We start from the raw sequence: 22,478 nt of genomic DNA, 5'->3' as shown, positions 1-22,478 counted from the left end.
GACGAGAGACTTCCTCCATGTTCATTTGGAGCACAGTGTTTGTGCTTCTGGTTTTGAAGGATGGGTTGGGAGGGGGGAAGGGAACTTTGTTTACTACTATGATGGTGATTTTTTTCGGTCTTCCGAAGAGGTATGATCCTGGGAGGCTGCCCATTATTTAGCGGACGTGGGAGAGAGTGGCTTTTCCCTAATGGCTACTTTTAAATTTTTTTCTCTTAATACTAAGGGGCTTAATAGCCCGGGTAAGCGTCGCTTACTTTTTAAGGAGCTAGACCGCATGCAGGTTGACGTGGTCTTTCTACAAGAAACCCATTTGAGGAAGCGTTACCTGGGTCTTATGAAATATCCTAAATTTCCCTATCAATACTGGGCTGCGGCCACTCCCTCCTCAAAATATTCGGGAGTGGGTATCTTATATTTAAAAAGGGCTCCAGGGGCAATCCGGGAAACTACAGACCGGTTAGCCTGACTTCAGTGCCAGGAAAAATAGTGGAAAGTGTTCTAAACATCAAAATCACAGAACATATAGAAAGACATGGTTTAATGGAACAAAGTCAGCATGGCTTTACCCAGGGCAAGTCTTGCCTCACAAATCTGCTTCACTTTTTTGAAGGAGTTAATAAACATGTGGATAAAGGTGAACCGGTAGATATAGTATACTTGGATTTTCAGAAGGCGTTTGACAAAGTTCCTCGAGAGGCTTCTAGGAAAAGTAAAAAGTCATGGGATAGGTGGCGATGTCCTTTCGTAGATTGCAAACTGGCTAAAAGACAGGAAACAGAGAGTAGGATTAAATGGGCAATTTTCTCAGTGGAAGGGAGTGGACAGTGGAGTGCCTCAGGGATCTGTATTGGGACCCTTACTGTTCAATATATTTATAAATGATCTGGAAAGAAATACGACGAGTGAGATAATCAAATTTGCAGATGACACAAAATTGTTCAGAGTAGTTAAATCACAAGCAGATTGTGATAAATTGCAGGAAGACCTTGTGAGACTGGAAAATTGGGCATCCAAATGGCAGATGAAATTTAATGTGGATAAGTGCAAGGTGATGCATATAGGGAAAAATAACCCATGCTATAATTACACAATGTTGGGTTCCATATTAGGTGCTACAACCCAAGAAAGAGATCTAGGTGTCATAGTGGATAACACATTGAAATCGTCGGTGCAGTGTGCTGCGACAGTCAAAAAAGCAAACAGAATGTTGGGAATTATTAGAAAAGGAATGATGAATAAAATGGAAAATGTCATAATGCCTCTGTATCGCTCCATGGTGAGACCGCACCTTGAATACTGTGTACAGTTCTGGTCACCGCATCTCAAAAAAGATATAATTGCGATGGAGAAGGTACAGAGAAGGGCTACCAAAATAAGGGGAATGGAACAACTCCCCTATGAGGAAAGACTAAAGAGGTTAGGACTTTTCAGCTTGGAGAAGAGACGACTGAGGGGGGATATGATAGAGGTGTTTAAAATCATGAGAGGTCTAGAACGGGTAGATGTGAATCGGTTATTTACTCTTTCGGATAGTAGAAAGACTAGGGGGCACTCCATGAAGTTAGCATGGGGCACATTTAAAACTAATCGGAGAAAGTTCTTTTTTACTCAACGCACAATTAAACTCTGGAATTTGTTGCCAGAGAATGTGGTTCGTGCAGTTAGTATAGCTGTGTTTAAAAAAAGGATTGGATAAGTTCTTGGAGGAGAAGTCCATTACCTGCTATTAAGTTCACTTAGAGAATAGCCACTGCCATTAGCAATGGTTACATGGAATAGACTTAGTTTTTGGGTACTTGCCAGGTTCTTATGGCCTGGATTGGCCACTGTTGGAAACAGGATGCTGGGCTTGATGGACCCTTGGTCTGACCCAGTATGGCATTTTCTTATGTTCTTAATTCATAAAGATCTCCACTTTGAGTTTAAGGATCTTTATACGGATCCTATGGGTAGAATGTTGTTGAAAATCTCTTTGGGGGGGGGGGGAGGAATCTTTTCACTGATATCTCTATATGGGCCTAATATACATAAAGCAGACTTTTTTTAGGTCTTTGAACCAAACTTTGGCTTCTAGAGTGGAAGGGTGTCTACTATTTGGTGGTGACTTTAATTTAACACTTGACCCTCGTAGGCATACTTCCACAGGAGCTAGCTCTGACCCTAAGGTAGCTAGAAAGGAACTCAAACGTCTGATACTGGTATTTTAGATATCTGGCGAACGCGTTTCCCAAAATCCAGGAATTACACTTTCTATTTTTCCCCACATGGTAGTTATTCCAGGATTGATATGTTCCTGGGTAGCAGAAGCTTGCTGCCTCGGGTTAAGGAGGTTGATATAGAAGCCATTTTATGGTCCGATCATGCCCCCATATGGTTTACCTTACAGTTTCAGGACTATGATAGGGGGATGAGTTTTGGAAGTTGAATGAATCCCTACTCAGACTCGGGCTTTGTATCTCAACTGGAGCAGGATATTCAGGATTATTTACTCATCAATGATAATGGGGAGGTTAATCCTGTGACTGTCTGGGAATGCTTAAAAGTGGTTTTAAGGGGTAAATTCATAGCGCGTGCCTCATTTCTCAAAAGACAAAGGGAGAAAGAACGCGCCCACTTGGTACTTAAAGCTTTAGAGAAAGTCCATAAAACGGCACAGACTCAAGGGGGTTCCCTTGTTTCCAAGGAGGCTGTTCGCACATGAATAGCTTCCCTGGGTGCGGCCGCTATCGCCTATCAGCTTGAACGGACACAACAAAAATATTTTGAGGGAGGCGGCAAAGCTGGGAAAATCCTGGCTCAAGTGCTAAAGCGTAGACAGGATCAGGCCACTATTGTTAAAATCAAAAGCCATGAGGGAACCATGTTATCCGATAACAAAGCCATTAGACAGCGCTTCCAAAAATTCTACTCTGAGTTATACTCCGCTGATGGCCATATTACCCGGAGTGACATAGAGGACTATTTGGAGAACTCCTACTTGACAGCTCTTGAGCCCTCGTAGCAATTTATATTAAATAAGGATATTTCGGAAATTGAAATTCGAATGGCCATTAAAGACCTGAAACCCAGAAAATCGCCTGGTTTAGATGGCTACACGGGGCGATTTTATAAACAATTTGTTTCCCTGCTCGCCCCAGTACTGGTAAAATTTTTTAAGTCATTAAAGGAGGAGCAGCCACTTTCTCCATCAGCCAACACAGCAGACATCTCAATATTGGCTAAACTGGTTAGGGATCCTACAGTGTGCGTTCTTATAAACTGATTTCCCTCATTAATATTGATTTGAAGATCCTTGCCAAAATTTTAGCCAACCGTCTGAATGGGTTTCTTGCTCAAATTATCCACTCAGATCAGGCAGGCTTTATTCCGGGACACCAGGCCAGTGATAATGTACATAAAATCCTGGACAAGATTTGGTGGGTTAAACAACATCAGATACCAACGGTGGCTCTCTCGGTTGACGCCGAGAAAGCCTTCGATTATGGTTCACTGGCCTTACCTATTTGCCTTGCTAAAACGGCTGAAATTTGGGGATAATTTCATTCAATGGCTCCAACAGCTTTATAATAACCCCTTGGCTTGTATTAAGATTAATGTGGGATATTCACCCACTTTTCATGTACAAAGGGGCATTAGGCAGGGCTGTCCTGTCACCTCTTTTATTTGCCATTTTTCTTGAGCCATTTGCAAACCAAATCCAGAGGAACTCTGAGATCCATGGTATTCAAGTAGGAACCTTCTCTACAAAATTATCGCTCCTTGCAGACGATATCTTGCTTATGGTTACTGATCCAGAGAAGTCTCTTGCACCATTATCCCAAGCCCTTGACGCTTTTAACAAGGTATCAGGTTTTCGCATTAATTGGGAGAAATCGGAGATTCTTAATATAAATATCTCTCCCACTACGGAGATGTTTTTACGGGAGCAATTCCAATTTCTTTGGGCCCATAATCACATAAAATATTTAGGAGTTTATATTAGTGCCACTCAGTATTTATTCCAACTCAGTTATGACAAGCTGTGGGCTCATATTACTAGGGATCTCGAGGAATGGAATCGTTATTGGATATCATGGTTTGGGAGGATAGCTGCAGTGAAAATGACAATACTACCCAAACTCCTCTACTTATTTCAAACCCTTCCAATTGCTATCCCCCAGAAGAGTATTATTAACTGGCAGAGGCGACTCTTACTATATATTTGGGGTGGTTGGCCTAGAATAGCACGCAAGATTCTTTATAAATCCAAAACTCATGGGGGCCTGGGCGTACCCAACTTAGAGCGATATTTTCTGGCGGCCAGATTTAAAACTCTGATGGAATGGCACAGGAGTAATTTACAGAAACCCTGGGTACCGTTTAGCCAACAACTTGTGAATCCAGTTCCCTTGTCTAGCTTTCTTTGGCAGCCCAAAAAGACTTTGATTATCCAGCCCCGAGCAGTATTACCACCATCTATGCTATTATCCTTGCAGCTCTGGTAATCAAAGAAATTTGCGTTAGTGGGATCCCAAGAATATCAATACAGCCCATATCTCTATGCCAACTCCTTCTTTACTCCGGGGTTTGAGAGCTCTGCATTCCAGGGATGGGCTAGGAAGGGGATCCAATTTTGGGGCCAGATCTGGGGATCACATGGCTTGTTAGGTTTCCCTGAGCTCCAACAGAAATATGATCTTGCGAGCTCTGACCTTTTTTTGTATCTACAGCTCCGCCACTTTGCACATTCCAATCATCTTCAGGGGCACTTCTCACAGGGGAAGTCTGATTTTGAGCTCTTATGTTTAAATACGCACCAAACAGCTAAACTACTTTCGAATGTTTATGCATTCCTGGGTAAAGAGAACTTTTTGAAACCCAATTATGTAGTAGCTTGGGAAGCGGATCTGAATATCTCTTTATCTCAAAGCACTTGGGAGGAGATCTTTTTTAATACTGGTAGAGGATTGCTAGCAGCGCATATGATTGAAAACTCCTGGAAATTGGTGCAGCACTGGTACTACTCTCCAGAACGCTTAAATCGCATGTCCTCATTGATCTCCAAACATTGTTGGAGAGGATGCCATGCAACTGTTAGTTTTTTCCATATGTGGTGGGAGTGTGCAGTGCTATGGCCGCTGTGGACTGAGTTGGAAGCGTGGCTGACTCAGATGTATCGCACAGACATTCGTATCCTCCCCCAGCAGGCACTGTTAGGTTTTCCATTATCCCAGGGGAAGGATAAGTCTAATGCACTGGCTAATTTTATTTTTTCGGCCACTAGTATTGAAATTGTGAGAAGATGGAAATCTCCTCAGATTCCCTCCTTAGCGGTGGTGCAAGGCAAAGTGGAGCAAATCTATCGTTTAGCAGAAATTACGGCCCATGTCCGGAAAACTTTGGGAGGATTTCGGGATACCTGGCGCAAGTATTGTATGTGGAAAGAGGGTTTGGGTAGTTCTTCCGATGATTAAGTGGTGGCTATATGGTCTGAAGGGTTGGTCTTTGGCACACCCTCTTTACTTACAGTATCTCCAACGATCATGAGTTTGAGTTCTTTGGTCTGTTTTATACCTCTTTGTATTTAATGATATTGCAGGAAGAAGTTTGATATCACCTTCATACTACTTGTGAGAGATGGGGGGGGGGGGGGGGGAGGGGGGAATGTTGAGTTTATATATGCACATTGAGTTTTCTATTGTTACCAGGCGTTGCAACATACTAAAGACACACGACTGTTGAAGTTACTCTTTCAATGCTTTTATTGTTATTTATTTTTTTCCAAGTATTAATAATGGAGCTTTCTGTTGTATGTAATGCATACCAGGTACTTCATTTATGTAACTTTTGTTTCTTTGTAATGTTGCAAAATTGAGCAATAAAAAAACTTTAATTATAAAAAAAAATATTAACAGATATTCTTGGAACAGTTGTAAAAACTTCTGTTTTCAGGAATGCTACACACTAAGGGCCCTGCAACTCAACTCAGAAGTTTAATAAATCATATGGACAATTTGATGTTGCCCAGTGGAAAATAAATATTTAAATGAGCACATAGGGCTGGAACAAAAAAGTCCTTGATATGAAGATATATTCCAGGGCATAATATACCCTGAATGGAATATCATCTGGAATGGTTGGAAGAAGTATCGTTTGGATGTTTCATTTTTTATTTACACCACAAAAGGTGTGGGGAAAATGCAAAACACACCAAATGGTATAAAAAATGTGTATTACAAGTAATTTAATGGTCTGATTCATATAGTGACCAAAAACGCATGATTATGTCAAAGATTTCATGCAGAGGAGCATTAATACACATTGCTGATTTTGTTTTAATTTACTTGTTACTAATTAGATTTTTTTACATTATAATCACGTGTTTATTAATTTTTTATTTAAACATTCTTTTTATAATAAAAATTATTATAACTACAGGTAGAGCATTTTTGTGCTGAATTGTTGATTAGTCTTAATTGCACAACTGTATGACGCCTTATCTGTACTTTTGATCAAACCTTTTATAATATTTCATCTTTAATAGTTTTGGTTTCATATTGGTACTGACTTTTATATGTTGTGTAAGTAACCGCTTTTAGCACCTAGTTCAAAAGTTTCTTCTTATAATTGTCACTATCTTAACTTTCCAGGAGAGGGAACTGTAAAAAAGCCAGCTTAGGGCTGGTTTGTGAAATTGGGCTACGCTGCCGTACATACTATGTTTTATGTGGATCAGTACTTAGCGTTTGGACAAAAGTAGAAGGGGTCCTGGCTTCCGTGAGTGGGACCAATGTGAAAATGCAGATAGTTCGCCTTCGGACAGATGATGGACAAAGGATTGTAGGTAAGTCGCTTCATAATTTTAATGCTGCCAGCCTAGGATATGGAAAACCAGAGAACACATTGGGTTCCTATATAACTGCATATACAAGAAATGGAGTAATTAACATTACATTTGGAGACTAAAATTAGTTGCCCATTGAGAATCTCTTGCAAAATGATGGAAATTTTGTTTTCCTAGTGTATAGCCAGATGGACTCAGGACCAATGGGTTATGTGCTCCCCTCCTAGCAGTTGGAGACTGAGTCAGGTTTCAAAGCTGTCGTCACCCTAGATATATCCCTGCAGTGACCTCAGCCATTCAGTATCTCTATCTCCTAGCATATGTGGATTGTGCCTTTCCTATCAGGAACACAGTACTCTTTAGAAGAGGAAATTTTACCTTTAAATTGGAGAAAAGATTGAGCCCCGCTCTCCTGTGGTGATACCTAAAGGTCCCTTCCCCCGTTGAGAATTCTGAGGCAATTTCCGAGATCCCTCAGAAGTGAGCCTTGGTCCAGTAGCTGGTTCCCGGCGTGGACTTTGCTGAAGCAGTGGGTGCAGAAGCTGAACACTGCGGTGATGGCCTATGCCCCCTTCCCCCACAGTCGGTGACCATCTCTGTACTCAGCTGGTAAGTACTGAGCCCAGGTAATTAAAGGAAGAACTCCTCCTCTCATTCAGAGACGTGGAAGGGCTCCGGTAAGTCTTTCCTTCAGTCTCTTGCTCGGCGCGCCGTACCGACAACGTTTCCGATCCCATTGGGGCAAGGGAAGGGGGTTTCCAAGCAGGTTGAGCGGCCCTCTGATGGGCTAGGGCCTGCTTCAGGTTTGGTGAGGTACTCCATGTGGCAGCCACGGCGGCACCATGTTGTGCCCACGGGTTTGTGTGGCGCCATTTTCCCCCCATAGACCATCAGGTGCGGACAGGCCCTATAGGTACAAGCTCGCCTGTGCACATAACCGCGCGCATACCCACTTTGTGCTGCCTGCCATATTAGGGCTGCACAGTCTGACCTTGAATCCTTCCTGTGTCAGCTCTGTGAGGAGGCCCAGGCAGGGCTGGTCTCTCAGAACCTATCCAAGCCTGGCCCCTCCAAGTCAGAGGATGGGTCTGCCAAACTTCATTGAGGAGTTCGGGTCGAACTTAAGCCCGAACCAGTTCCTCTTTTTGGTTGACGGCTCCGAAAGGACTGAGACTTTCCTCGAAGGTGGAGATATCTGAAATGGTGAGTTTCTGTAGGGCTGGAAATGCTGGGAGCCCCTGATCAGACTCCTCATAGGCGAGGGGCGTTGCAACCTCTTATCGTCCAGTAGCCGTGGCATCGAAGATTCAGCCATTTACTGGCCAACTTTTCCAATTCGATTCCAGATAGGAGGGATCCCCCTTAAAGGGCATCTTTGTGAGGATTGCCTTAGAGGTCGCATCCACTGACCAATTTTGCAGCCATAGTTGCCTTCTGGCCACCAGCACAGAGGCTACCCTGCTGGCCGATGTACACACTAGGTCAGAGCGCCTCCAAGGGTGGGGAGCTCACAGTCAGGAATTGACAACCCAGGGGCGATGAACTGGAACACAAACCACCTGGAAGCCCGAGCTGTCAGATTAGCATGCCTATAATTCAGCCACAGACTCAAGGGCCAGGCAGTCTGCGTGATGTCTGACAACGCAACAGTAGCCTACAACAACCGCCAGGGAGGAGCCAAAAGCCACCAAGTGTCTGCCCATTCCCTTATGGAATGGACGGAGTTAAATCTACAAAGGATCTCTCCCACATCGTGGGAAAAGACATCAGAACAAACTTTCTCAGCAGGGAGAGTCTGGATCCAGGAGAATGGGCGTTGTCGACCAGAACCTTCCAGGTCCTGGTAGATCGCTGGGGCTGCCCATTCATTGACCTATTGGCCACATCCCAAAACGTGAAGGTTCCCTGATTCTTCAGTCGCAGAAGAGATCAGCGCTCCCAAGGGATTGATGCCCTGGTGCAGACCTGGCCAGAGAAGGACTTTGTACACCTTCCTTCCGTGGCATCTGCTGGGCAAGATCATTCGCAAAATCGAGCACCACAGAGGATTAGTCCTTTTGGTGGCTCTGGATTGGCCCAGATGCCTGTGGTATACAGACATGCGGAGGCTTCTGGTGGAGAAACCCTATACCTTTCTCCACACAGGGACCTTCTCCAACAAGGTCTGATCCTTCACAAGGACCCAACTCAGTTTTGTCTTATGGTCTGGCCCCTTGAGAGGGCTCTCCTGACGATGTGTGGATATTCAGTGGCAGTAATTGCCACCTTGCTCCACGCATGGAAGTTCTCGACATCCTTGGCGTACATGCTGATCTGGAGAATATGGGGCCTGGTGAGAGGAATGTGGGCTTTCTCCTAGGTTGATCAAGATCCCCATGATTGTGGAATTCTTACAGGACGGCCTGAACAAAGGGACTATCCCTCAACTCCTTGAAGGTCCAGGTGGTGGCGCTCTCCCGTTTCAGAGGCGAGGTGAACGGAGCCCGCCTGTTGACACATCTGGACTTGGCCCATTTTCTAAAAGGAGTTAAACACCTCCGACCACCCTTTAGTGACTGGTCCCCCTATAGAACCTCAATCTAGTATTTAACTTCTTAGCAGGGCCTTCCTTTTGGCCGCTGTGCACTCTGTCTCTACGTGTGTTATCGCTGAAGACTGTATTCTTGGTGGCGATATGCTCAGCTTGTCGCATCTTTGAACTACAGACGCTGTCTTGTTGGGAGCCATTCCTCCAGTTGACTCCAGGAATGTTACAGCTTCGTACCATCCCTTCCTTCTTGTCAAAGGTGGTCTCGGAGTTTCCCCTGAACCAGTCCATTTCCTTACCATCCCTAGATAGACGCAAGGTCTCTGAAGACTACCGCCACCTGAACGTCAGTAGGCTGTTAATACGGTGTCTAGAACTTACAGAATGGGTGCGCAAGACAGACCACTTTTGTTCTGCACGGTAGAAGGAAACAAGGCAAAGCAGCTTCGTGAGCTACCATAGCTCGCTGGATTAAGGAAGTGATCACGGGAGCTTATGTAGAGGCAGGGAAATCTTTACTCCTTCAGGTTAATGCTCATTCCACTTGGGCCCAGGCAGTATCCTGGGCGGAAGCTAATCTACTGTCTCCTGTCAACATCTGCCAAGCAGCGACGTGGTCTTCCTTGCACACCTCCAGGTTCTATCGCCTGGATGTTTGGGCCCGAGAGGATTCAGCCTTTGCAAGGGCAGTGCTAATCAGACCATGGGCAGCCTCCTACCCCATTTGGGAGTAGCTTTTGGTACATCCCATTGGTCCTGAGTCCATCTGGCTGCACTCTAGGAAATGGAGAAATTACTTACCTGATAATTTCGTTTTCCTTAGTGTAACCAGATGGACAACTATCCCAGTAGGAGGAGCAGCCTTAAAAGATGTGCATGATAGACTGAGTCTATCCTTAAACAAGCCTTTGATGCTGTAGCAATGACCTTACAAATCGCTTCTTGTTGCACTCTGGTGGCTCATTCATATCTACTTCTCTCTCAGGAGATTGACTCCAGGGTGAATTCCAGAGCAGTTATGGAGCCCGCTGCTGCCTTTTTAACAGGCGCAGACTCTGATTTAGTCCGTACTTCAGCCAAAGGAGTGGCCTCAGTGGTGACGGCCAGACAGCTATGGCTGCGGAACTGGTCAGCTGACAACCTCCAAAGCTAATCTTACAAAGATTCCCTATATGGGAGTGAGTTAGAAAAGCTGGCCATTAAATGGGGTGATTTTTCCAGTTCCCTGGTTACCAGAAGATAAGAGGAAGCAGCCACAGCGTCCCTCGCCTATGAAGGCGTCATTCCAGGGGTTCCCAGCATTTTTCACCCCTACAGAAATTTGACATTTCAGAGGTCTTGACCCCTTGCAAGGTTCCAGTCCTTTTGTACCAGACAGGCCCAGGAAGAGAGGCAGGTTTGGGTTCAATCTCATCCTGAAATCCACAATAAACTTTTACCCACCACATTCGGGATGAGGAGATGGGGGAGTCACCTGTCTCTCTCTTATCAACGGTGGGTCAAGATTACTCTGGAGAAATGGGTACTGGAAGTCATTCAAGAAGGATATGCACTGGAATTCCACAGCACACCTCGGGACATATTCATGATGTCTCCTTGCCACTCCAGCACAAGAAGCAGGCAATGGAGATTACACTTCTAAGACTCCTCAGAAAAATACGGGGCATCATTCCATTTATTTTGTAGTACCCAAGAAGGAAGGTTCCTTTCGCCCCCATCCTGGCTCTCAAGATATTGCAGTAATGAAGAGGCCCATCAGACAGCTTTCATGGCAGGCAGGAAGAGAGAAGGCAAAGAGGCAAAGAGGGTTTGTCCTCCCGAGCCTCTTCCTTTTATTGTACATTCATACAAAGGCAGATGTGTCATTACATGATTGGCTACTTTCCCATAGCAACAGAAGAGTCATTACACCATTGGCTTTGGCTCAGGGGGTGTGCACGGATCATATCATTGGCTGCTGAAATCTATACCTCCTGACTTTGTCCTGCCTCTGACTAGGGAAAACCCAGCCCCTCCCCCAGGAATTCAGGGCCAACAGGTATCCTTTCCCAGGCAGAGACTTAAGCACAAGTGATGCTTTTATTCAGGCAAATGTCAGGGAGAAGGGAAGTTAGTGTTTAACCCTGATGAAATGGCTTGCTGGCAAGCGCATATTTCCCACATCAAGAGCATCAATAGTCACTTGCGAGAAACTCATTTTTGCATGGAAACCTTACGCTCTGTGATGATGGCCATATAACTGGGAGGGTTCCTAACCTCCCTGGATCTATCTGAGGCCTACGTAAATATTCCCAACCAGCAGGAACACAGTTTCCTATGCTTTGCGGTGCTGAGTATTCTAGTCATTATCGGTTTTGGGCATTACCCTTTGGCTTAGCCACTGCCCCCAGAATCTTCTCCAAGATCACGGTGGCCGTGGCAGCAGCATTAAGAAAAGAAGGGATCCTGGTACCCCCATACTTCGGCAATTGGCTGGTCCGGGCCAAGTCAGTAGAAGAGAGCCTCCCGGTAACTAACAGGGTAATCTCTCTGTTACAGGGGCTTGGCTGGGTAGTAAACGTCACCAAGAGCAGCCTCAAGCCTTCCCAGTCCTTGAAATATCTGGGAGTCCAGTTCGACACCAGGTGGGGAAAAGTATCTCTTCCATCAACACGGATACAGAAGTTGATGTACCACGTGCGTCACCTGGTGAACATGGTACGCCCAGCGGTGTGAAGCTATCTCCGTGTTCTCAAGTTGATGGCGGCAACCCTGGAAGTAGTGCTGTGGACGAGGGCACACCTGCATCTTTTTCAACCCTGTCTGCTATCACTTTGGAATCCACAGTCCCAAGACTATGCGGTTTGTCTCCACCTACCGATGGGAGTCTGCTGTCACCTCCAGTGGTGGTTATAGAAGCCCATCTGAACAGGGGTGTGTCCCTGTCTATCCCCAGACTGGCAGGTTCTCACAACAGATGCAAGTCTCCGGGGCTGGGGAGCTTTCTGTCAGGAGCTGACAGCCCAGGGAAGTGGACGGAAGAAGAGGTCCTCTGGAACATCAATCACCTGGAGGCCTGGACAGTCAAATTGGTGTGTTTACAGTTCAGCCACAGACTACATAGCCAGGCAGTCCACATGATGTCTGACAGCGCGATGACAGTAACTTACATCAACCACCATGGAGGAACCAAGAGCCAACAAGTATCTCAGGAGAGAGATCTCCTGATGGAGTGGGTGGAAGTCTATCTACAGATGATCTCAGCCTCCCACATCACAGGAAAAGACAACATCAGAGCAGACTTTCTAAGCAGGGAGAGTCTGGTTCCAGGAGAGTGGGGATTGTTGGCCAAAGCGTTTCAAATAATAGATCTTTGGGGCCTCCCATCAGTTGAACTGCTGGGCACATCCCACAATGCAAAGGTTCCTCAAATTTTTCAGTTGCAGAAGAGATTTCTGGTCCCTGGGAATCGACACTCTCGTCCAGATCTGGCCAGAAGACAAGTTGCTATATGCCTTCCCTCCATGGCCCCTGCTGGACAGGGTCATTCGCAGAATTGAACACCTACTTGGAAGCTCTGGATTGGCCCAGGCATTCGTGGTATGTGCACAGGCAGAGACTCCTAGTGGGGAATCCCCTACACTTCCCACTGCTCAGGGACCAGTCCTTCACAAGGATCTGACTCAATTCTGTCTTATGGTCTGGCCTTTGAGAGGGCTTGCCTGATGAAATGAGGATATTTGGTGGTGGTAATTGTCACTTTACTCCGTGCTCTGAAGTTTTTCACGTCCCTAGCGTATGTGCAGATCTGGAGGGAATTTGAGGTCTGGTGCAAGTACGCGGTGTCAACCCTCAGGCGATCAAAGTCCCACTTATTCTGGAATTTTTGCAGGATGGTTTGAATAAAGGTTTGACCCTTAACTCCTTGAAGGGACCAAGTACGAGTCCGTTTTCTGGAGGCTAGAGTGGCAGACCTGGAGGAGCTGAGGCAGACAGAAGTATATAGATGAGACCTTCAGGGACATAGTAGCCAAATCCCAACTTCAGACTGGCAGCCCTAGTGCTGCCTTGGAGGAAGAAGGTCTCATGATTGGAGAGCATCAACCGGGTGCAGCAGGAAAGGATCCTTTAGCAAGGACCTGCTCTCCAGGTGATGCATTGTCCTTTCGCACCGAGGATATCTCCCCAAGGCCTGCTGCCCAAGAGGGAAGGGTTAGGTCGGCCGTCATAGTTGGTGATTCAATTTTTAGGAATGTAGACAGCTGGGTGGCTGGTGGGCGTGATCGCCTGGTAACATGCCTACCTGGTGCAAAGGTGGCTAACCCTCATGCATCACCTAGATAGGTTTTTAGACAGTGCTGGGGAGGAGCCGGCTGTCGTGGTACATGTGGGCACCAACGACATAGGAAAATGTGGGAAGGAGGTTCTGGAAGCCAAATTTAGGCTCTTAGGTAGAAAGCTTAAATCCAGAACCTCCAAGGTAGCATTCTCTGAAATGCTCCCTGTTCCACGCGCAGGTCACCAGAGGCAGACAGAGCTCCGGAGTCTTAATGCATGGATGAGACGATGGTGCAAGGAAGAGGGATTCAGTTTTGTTAGGAACTGGGGAACCTTTTGGGGAAGGGGAGTCTCTTCCAAAGGGATGGGCTTCACCTTAACCAGGGTGGAACCAGACTGCTGGCGCTAACCTTCAAAAAGGTGATAGAACAGCTTTTAAACTAGAACAAAGGGGAAAGCCGACAGTCGCTCAGCAGCGCATGGTTCGGAGTGAGGTATCTTCAAAGGATAATAATGATACATTAGAATTAGGGCATCCCGACAGTCAGGATCCAATAATAAGAAAAGTAGTCCAAGTGCCTGTAACTAAAAACTCACCTGAGCTAAAAAATTCTAACTTATCCCTATCAATTAAAAAGCAGAATGAAAATACAAACAAAAAAAACTTTGAAATGTTTGTATGCTAATGCCAGAAGTCTAAGAAGTAAGATGGGAGAATTAGAATGTATAACAGTGAATGATGACATAGACTTAATTGGCATCTCAGAGACATGGTGGAAGGAGGACAACCAATGGGCAGTGCTATACCGGGGTACAAATTATATCGCAATGACAGAGAGGAGCACCTGGGAGGCGGTGTGGCGCTTTATGTCCGGGATGACATAGAGTCCAACAGGATAAACATCCTGCATGAGACTAAATGCAAAATTGAATCTTTATGGGTAGAAATCCCTTGTGTGTCAGGGAAGACTATAATGATAGGAGTATACTTCCGTCCACCTGGTCAAGATGAGACTGACATTGAAATGCTAAGAGAAATTAGGGAAGTTAACCAAATTGGCAGTGCGGTAATAATGGGAGACTTCAATTACCAAATACAAAAGATCTCTTAATGGGTAACCCCACGAGTACAGTAAAACTAAATTGAAATACGTGGTGTTTAAGATTTTGAAAAAACTTCAACGCTGTGCATATCAATATTTACTTTTGAATTTAAGGACCATCATACCACCCCAGTGCTCACAAGTCAGACGTGCATTTCATGCACTTCATTAGGGTCACTTTTAATCAATTGGTCCATATAGCTCAGTTCAATTTTTATGGATTTTTTCGGTTATAAGTTTAAAAAGAAACAACTTCCCTTATTCATCCGTTGTCGGGGTCATTCATCCCGTAGCTGTCTGAGGTATTCGTCCGACGCGCGCGTTTCGCCACACTAGCTGCTTCAGAGACATGTATTCAGACTCTCCTGATCCAGCACTCCCCTTATTTTAGCGGGGATACAAACAGATCTTTAGGTAATCGTAAATTCTTACAAAGGAAAGAACTTCAATGGTGTTAGAGGTCCATCAAATTTTTCTAAAAATATATAAAAATTCTTTGATTAAATTCAGCAATATTACTTCTTTACAAACAATGTTTTAACGATGTACAATTGCAGAGGGAAGAAGAACAAGTAGTAAACTTACCGGACCCAACGCCATCTCCCCGCTTAAAGTTCTTAGCGGTAGAGCGGCTTGGGTCGGTCTGAATTTAAATGCAATTGCGTCTAGTATCCACCTGACAGTAAAGTGATTCCTGATTTTGGCGGGCAATCACCAGAATGAATGGTTTCATTTCTGGTGATTGCCCGCCAAAATCAGGAATCACTTTACTGTCAGGTGGATACTAGACGCAATTGCATTTAAATTCAGACCGACCCAAGCCGCTCTACCGCTAAGAACTTTAAGCGGGGAGATGGCGTTGGGTCCGGTAAGTTTACTACTTGTTCTTCTTCCCTCTGCAATTGTACATCGTTAAAACATTGTTTGTAAAGAAGTAATATTGCTGAATTTAATCAAAGAATTTTTATATATTTTTAGAAAAATTTGATGGACCTCTAACACCATTGAAGTTCTTTCCTTTGTAAGAATTTACGATTACCTAAAGATCTGTTTGTATCCCCGCTAAAATAAGGGGAGTGCTGGATCAGGAGAGTCTGAATACATGTCTCTGAAGCAGCTAGTGTGGCGAAACGCGCGCGTCGGACGAATACCTCAGACAGCTACGGGATGAATGACCCCGACAACGGATGAATAAGGGAAGTTGTTTCTTTTTAAACTTATAACCGAAAAAATCCATAAAAATTGAACTGAGCTATATGGACCAATTGATTAAAAGTGACCCTAATGAAGTGCATGAAATGCACGTCTGACTTGTGAGCACTGGGGTGGTATGATGGTCCTTAAATTCAAAAGTAAATATTGATATGCACAGCGTTGAAGTTTTTTCAAAATCTTAAACACCACGTATTTCAATTTAGACTTCAATTACCCCAATATTGACTGGATAAATGTATCATCGGGACACGCTATAGAGATAACGTTCCTGTATGGAATAAATGATAGCTTTGAGGCAATTGGTTCAGGAACCGACGAGAGAGGGAGTAATTTTAGATCTAATTCTCAGTGGAGCACAGGATTTGGTGAGAGAGGTAACAGTGGTGGGGCCGCTTGGCAATAGTGATCATAATATGATCAAATTTGAATTAATGACTGGAAGAGGAACAGTATGCAAATCCAAGGCTCTCGTGCTAAACTTTCAAAAGGGAACCTTTGATAAAATGTGAAAAATATTTAGAAAAAAAACTGAAAGGAGCAGCTACAAAAGTAAAAAGTGTGCAAGAGGTGTGGTCATTGTTAAATTCCATTCTAGAAGCACAGTCCAGATGTATTCCACACATTAAGAAAGGTGGAAAGAAGGCAAAACGATTACCGGCATGGTTAAAAGGGGAGGTGATAAAAGCTATTTTATCCAAAAGATCTTCATTCAAAAATTGGAAGAAGGATATCCAACAGAAGAAAATAGGATAATGCATAAACGTTGAAAAGTTAAATGTAAGCCATTGATAAGAAGGCTAAGAGAGAATTTGAAAAGTTGGCCGTAGAGGCAAAAACTCACAATAAAAACTTTTTTAAATATATCCGAAGCAGAAAGCCTGTGAGGGAGTCAGTTGAACCGTTAGATGATCGAGGGGTTAAAGGGGCACCTGGAAGGGAATGGAGTAGATGTAACTCCATTTACAGTAGAGAAATGTATGGGAAGAGCTGGGGAAACTGAAAGTGGACAAAGCCATGTGGCCTGATGAGGTTCATCCCAGGATACTGAGGGAGCTCAGAGATGTGCTGGCGGGTCCGCTGTGTGACCTGTTCAATAGATCCTTAGAAACGGGAGTGGTGCCGAGTGATTGGAGAAGAGCGGTGGTGGTCCCGCTTCACAAGGGTGGGAACAGAGAAGAGGCTGGTAACTACAGACCGGTCAGCCTCACCTCTGTGGTGGGAAAAGTAATTGAATCACTGTTGAAAGAAAGAATAGTGAACTATCTATAATCGCAAGAATTGCTGGACCAGAGGTAGCATGGATTCTCCAGGGGAAGATCCTGTCAGACAAGTCTGACTTTTTTGACTGGGTAACCAAGGAATTGGATCAAGGAAGAGCGTTCGATGTCATCTACTTGGATTTCAGCAAGGCTTTTGATACAGTCCTGCACAGGAGACTGGTGAATAAAATGAGAAGCTTAGAAGTGAGTGCCGAGGTGGTGGCCTGGATTGCAAACTGGTTGACGGACAGAAAACAATGTGTGATGGTAAATGGAACTTACTCTGAAGAGAGAGCGGTGTTAAGCAGAGTGCCGCAGGGATCGATGTTGGGACCGGTCCTGTTCAATATCTTTGTGAGCGACATTGCAGACGGGATAGAAGGTAAGGTTTGTCTTTTTGCGGATGACACTAAGATCTGCAACAGAGTGGACACGCCAGAAGGAGTATAGAGAATGAGACTGGATTTAAGGAAGCTGGAAGAGTGGTCGAAGGTATGGCAGCTGAGATTCAATGCCAAGAAGTGCAGAGTCATGCATATGGGGTGTGGAAATCCAAAAGAACTGTATTCGATGGGAGGAGAAGGGCTGATATGTACGGAGCAGGAGAGAGACCTTGGGATGATAGTCTCTAATGATCTGAAGTCAGCGAAACAATGTGACAAGGCGATAGCTAAAGCCAGAAGAATGCTGGGCTGCATAGAGAGAGGAATATCAAGTAAGAAAAGGGAAGTGATGATCCCCTTATACAGGTCCTTGGTGAGGCCTCACCTGGAGTACTGTGTTCAGTTCTGGAGACCGTATCTCCGAAGGGACAGAGACAGGATGGAGGCGGTCCAGAGAAGTGCAACCAAAAAGGTGGAGGGTCTTCATCGAATGACTTATGAGGAGAGATTGAAGAATCTAAATATGTACACCCAAGAATCTAAATATGTACACCCTGGAGGAAAGGAGGAGCAGGGGTGATATGATTCAAACTTTCAGATACTTGAAAGGTTTTAATGATCCAAAGATAACGACAAACCTTTTCAGTTGCAAAAAAAATCAGCAGAACCAGGGGTCACGATTTAAAACTCCAGGGAGGAAGACTCAGAACCAATGTCAGGAAGTATTTCTTCACGGAGAGGGTGGTGGATGCCTGGAACGCTCTTCCGGAGGAAGTGGTGAAGACCAAAACTGTGAAGGATTTCAAAGGGGCGTGGGATAAACACTGTGGATCCATAAAGTCTAGAGGATGTGAATGAAGAGAAGAGGCACGGGGGTGGCTTGCTTGCAGGAATGACGGCTACTACCTGGCGATTAATATCCTTATTCAATAAACATACACACGGTTAATGCGACTCCAACGTTGTTCTATGCTTCAACGGCAAGAGGAAATGTGGAAAAAAGGATTTGCATCCACAAAAGAGCGGGGGAGTAGCTTGCTTGTTACAGCAGTTACTACCCCAAACCAAATAAGCTTGATACTTTACTTTCAGTGCACATCTAGCATAGCTCTCTGGTTCAACGGCAGGAAGAATGAAGAAAAGATGATTTATATACAGCATCAACCAAAAAGGAATGAATTACATAGTCTGGGTAAACAAATAAGCATGGGTGCAGCTTGCTTGTTACGGTGGGTTACTACCCCAAATCAATTAAGCCTGATACTTCACTTGGAATACATATCTAGAACAGCTCACTGCTTCAGCGACAGGGGGGAATGAAGTAAAGAGGATTTATATTCAGACAACCAACAAGGACTGAATTGCACAGGCAGGGTAAACCAACATGGGAGGTAGCTTGCTTATTACGGCGGTTACTACCCCAAACCAATTAGCTAGATATGTCACTTAGATGCAGTTCCAGCACTGCTGTCTGCATCGATGGTGGGGGTGGAAACATAGGTGTGAAAGCTTGCTGAGCAGACTGGATGGGCCGTTTGGTCTTCTGCCGTCACTTCTATGTTTCTTAGAGAAGATAAGGCCATCGCGGAAAGATTAAATGATTTCTTTTCTTCGGTGTTTACTGAAGAGGATGTTGGGGAGGTACCCGTACTGGAGAAGGTTTTCATGGGTAATGATTCAGATGGACTGAATCAAATCACGGTGAACCTAGAAGATGTGGTAGACAAACTGAAGAGTAGTAAATCACCTGGACCGGATGGTATACACCCCAGAGTTCTGAAGGAACTAAAAAATGAAATTTCAGACCTATTAGTAAAAATGTGTAACCTGTCATTAAAATCATCCATTGTACCTGAAGACTGGAGGATAGCTAATGTAACCTCAATATTTAAAAAGGGCTCCAGGGGCGATCCGGGAAACTACAGACCGGTTAGCCTGACTTCAGTGCCAGGAAAAATAGTGGAAAGTGTTCTAAACATCAAAATCACAGAACATATAGAAAGACATGGTTTAATGGAACAAAGTCAGCATGGCTTTACCCAGGGCAAGTCTTGCCTCACAAATCTGCTTCACTTTTTTGAAGGAGTTAATAAACATGTGGATAAAGGTGAACTGCTCAGGCAGTCTCATGGGTGGAAATTAGACTGTGGCCTCCTGTTGATATCTGCCAAGCGGCGACGTGGTCCTCCTTGCATATTTTCTATAGGCTTTATCGCCTGGATGTGCAGGCCCGAGAGGGCACAGCCTTTTGCACAGGCGGTGTTGACCAGACCGCAGCAAGCCTCCTGCTCCGATCAGGAGTAGCTTTTGTACATTCCATTGGTCCTGAGTCCCATCTGGCTACACGCTTGGAAATGGAGACATTACTTACCTGATAATTTTGTTTTCCTTAGTGTCCATAGATGGACTCAGCGTCCCACCCATGGCTGCCCAAGAACTGTGCTAAGGATTCAGCTGTGAGGTGGATATTGAACCCAAGAGATTATGGGTAAGCCTTCACCCATTCTCTGGATCGGGGCTCCTGTATTCTTACTGGGGGTCAGTGTTTGGTTGAGTATAGTTATGGTTATCCGTTTTTAATCACGTTTTTCACTAGTATGTCCACAGTGGCTTTTGAAGAGAATACTGGAGGGCTGAGGTCACTACAGGGGTGTCTGTAGGGTGATGTCCACCTTGAAATCTGACTCCGTCTCAATCTGCTGGCAGAGGAGCATAACCAATTGGTCCTGAGTCCATCTCTCTACACTAAGGAAAACAAAATTATCAGGTAAATAAGTTCTCCATTTTGTTTCCCTTCCTGTGATAACTCAAGTCTGGGGCACTTTGGGGTTCTTTTGTATTAAATAAGGCCCTACAGAAAAAAGTGGAGCCACTGCTTTCAAATATTAGGCTCTTAAGGTAGACTTTTTTTTTTTTTTCCAGTATGACAGATTGCAACATTGCTTACCTTGTTTCCCCCTTCAAAGAAAATTCTCCTGCCTGTGTTTGATGCAGAACAAATTGCCTGACAGAGCTGCATGTTGATCCATGTCTATGGCAGATCAGCAGAAACTGAGTCATGGAAACTCACTCACACTTCTAGTGTGTCCTGTTGAAAGTACAGTTTATAATGCAATCATTCTTCTAGATGTTCACATGGAATACACTTCCATGCTGAAGGTTGCAGGTGCTTGGACACAGTCAAACTAAATCCACTTGTGTGCTGTTTGATTGCAGGTTTGATCATTCCTGCAACTTGTGTGTCGCCGCTTGTAAACCTCCTGTCGACCTCGGACCAGTCACAGCAACTAGCAGTACAGCAGCAGCAGATGTGGCAGCAGCTTCACCCACAGAGCATCAGCAACTTTAGCAGTGCCTAAGCAGTGACATGCTTAAGGACTTGGGTGTTTTCAGAAAAGGCCGTAGAAGCATATAACATTTGCATATAAATCAGGGACAGATTCCAAAGAATTAAAACACTTTTTCAGTTGAGTGTGCACTCGAGTCATGCTTTGGGATTGAAGAGACTTGGAGGTGGAATTCCTGAAGGCCAGCGATCCTTATTGTGCATCTGTCTCTTTCTGCGCTTTTTCTGTAGTGCTTCCTGGTTTGCTTTTCTTTTGGTCTCCTCGCCTACAAACCACAACTTAATTTAAAGCAGGAAAAAGAATGCTTGAAAAAGCCCTCGAAGCTGCTTTTAACTTCCTTTTCCTGGTCAAACAGTGCTCAGGGTTTTTCCGTAGTAAATCATTGCTGTGGTTGTGAGGGGGGGAGGGGAAGGGGAGTATCCTAGAATGCATGTATTTTGAGTATGGATCTATATAACAAAAAGGATATATAGTGGGTTTTCTTTTTGCCTTGTTAAACAGTACATTTTAAAAGCATGCATTCAGGTCCCTTGCCACATTTTCCCCCTTTTTGGTTAGGTGCAGTGCATGTTTTTTGAAGCATGCATGAACAGAATAACAGTCAAAACAGAAGAAATCAAATAGTAGCTGTACATTAACAATTGCAGTTTTTTTTCTATAGTGTTTCTAGCCAGATATTTAATTGGATATGCTTTTCAGATTCCCCTCTGTAAGGTACTATATTTGAGGCTACACCAAATATACTCTTACAGAATTTACAAGTAACTTAAATTAATAAGTTTCGTTTTAATGTATTAATGCATTTCCTAATGTGTGCTGCAAATATGGCTAAAGCCTTTTTTCTTAAACTGTAATTCTCAATCAGAGATGAATATGGAAACTGTTTCCATCTCACACATGATCCTATATTTTTTTTATACTGCAGTAATGTAATTTACATTATTCTCACTGCTGAGATGAAACCACCTTTAGAGCTGTAAACTTGACAACGGGAAACACTCGAGGCTTCTGCTGTATGTGCTGTTTGTTACTCGGTAATTTGAATACTGTTTAATATGTTGTAAGACATTGTAGAGTTTCTTGAGCTGTTAAAGAAAATTGTAATGTACAGATGTGAATAGTCACTTATCTATAATATGGGTAAGTTTTGTTTTGCCTATAATAGTAGATGTTTATAAGGAAAGGACAACGTTTGTCATTTCTTGCTTGCACAGGTTGCACTATTGAAAATTTGAGATTGTATAAACCTGTCCAAAAATACCCCCCACCCCCCCTGCAAGATACCAAAACCTTGCAGCTGGTAAATAAAAGTCATTGTACTAACAAAACTGATCATGATCAGTCTCTGGAATCTTAGCGTTTTGTAGGCCTGGTGCACACCCTAGTGTTTGTTTGTCTGCTTCCAGCTGATTTGTTATCAGTTTAACTGGTCGCTTGTTACTTTTACAAGTTCTTATTAAACACATTTGCTACTTGGGGCTAAGCGCAGAATACATTCTTATCTTTATACTTATACCCTTTCTTTTTAGCTCAAATGGTTACTCAAACTGGATTGCAGAGT

At 44.2% G+C, this 22,478-nt stretch overlaps 1 protein-coding gene across 2 annotated transcripts in view; it reads left to right on the top strand.

Moving 5' to 3' along the window:
- Nucleotides 1-22,255, top strand: part of SBNO1 (strawberry notch homolog 1) — a 156,823-nt gene extending 134,568 nt beyond the window's left edge. For both annotated transcript variants that reach the window (XM_029619765.1, XM_029619764.1), the window contains 2 exons: nt 6,633-6,826; nt 20,787-22,255. In XM_029619765.1, the coding sequence (XP_029475625.1) occupies nt 6,633-6,826; nt 20,787-20,929 (337 nt within the window). In that variant the 3' untranslated portion in view covers nt 20,930-22,255. The remainder of the gene's footprint in view (nt 1-6,632; nt 6,827-20,786) is intronic.
- Nucleotides 22,256-22,478: the final 223 nt, after the last annotated feature.

Source organism: Rhinatrema bivittatum, chromosome 11 (genome assembly GCF_901001135.1).
Source record: "Rhinatrema bivittatum chromosome 11, aRhiBiv1.1, whole genome shotgun sequence".
NCBI classification, from domain to species: domain Eukaryota; kingdom Metazoa; phylum Chordata; class Amphibia; order Gymnophiona; family Rhinatrematidae; genus Rhinatrema; species Rhinatrema bivittatum.
Note: the sequence above shows the minus strand (reverse complement) of the source record. Positions and strands in the feature narration are given on the sequence as shown.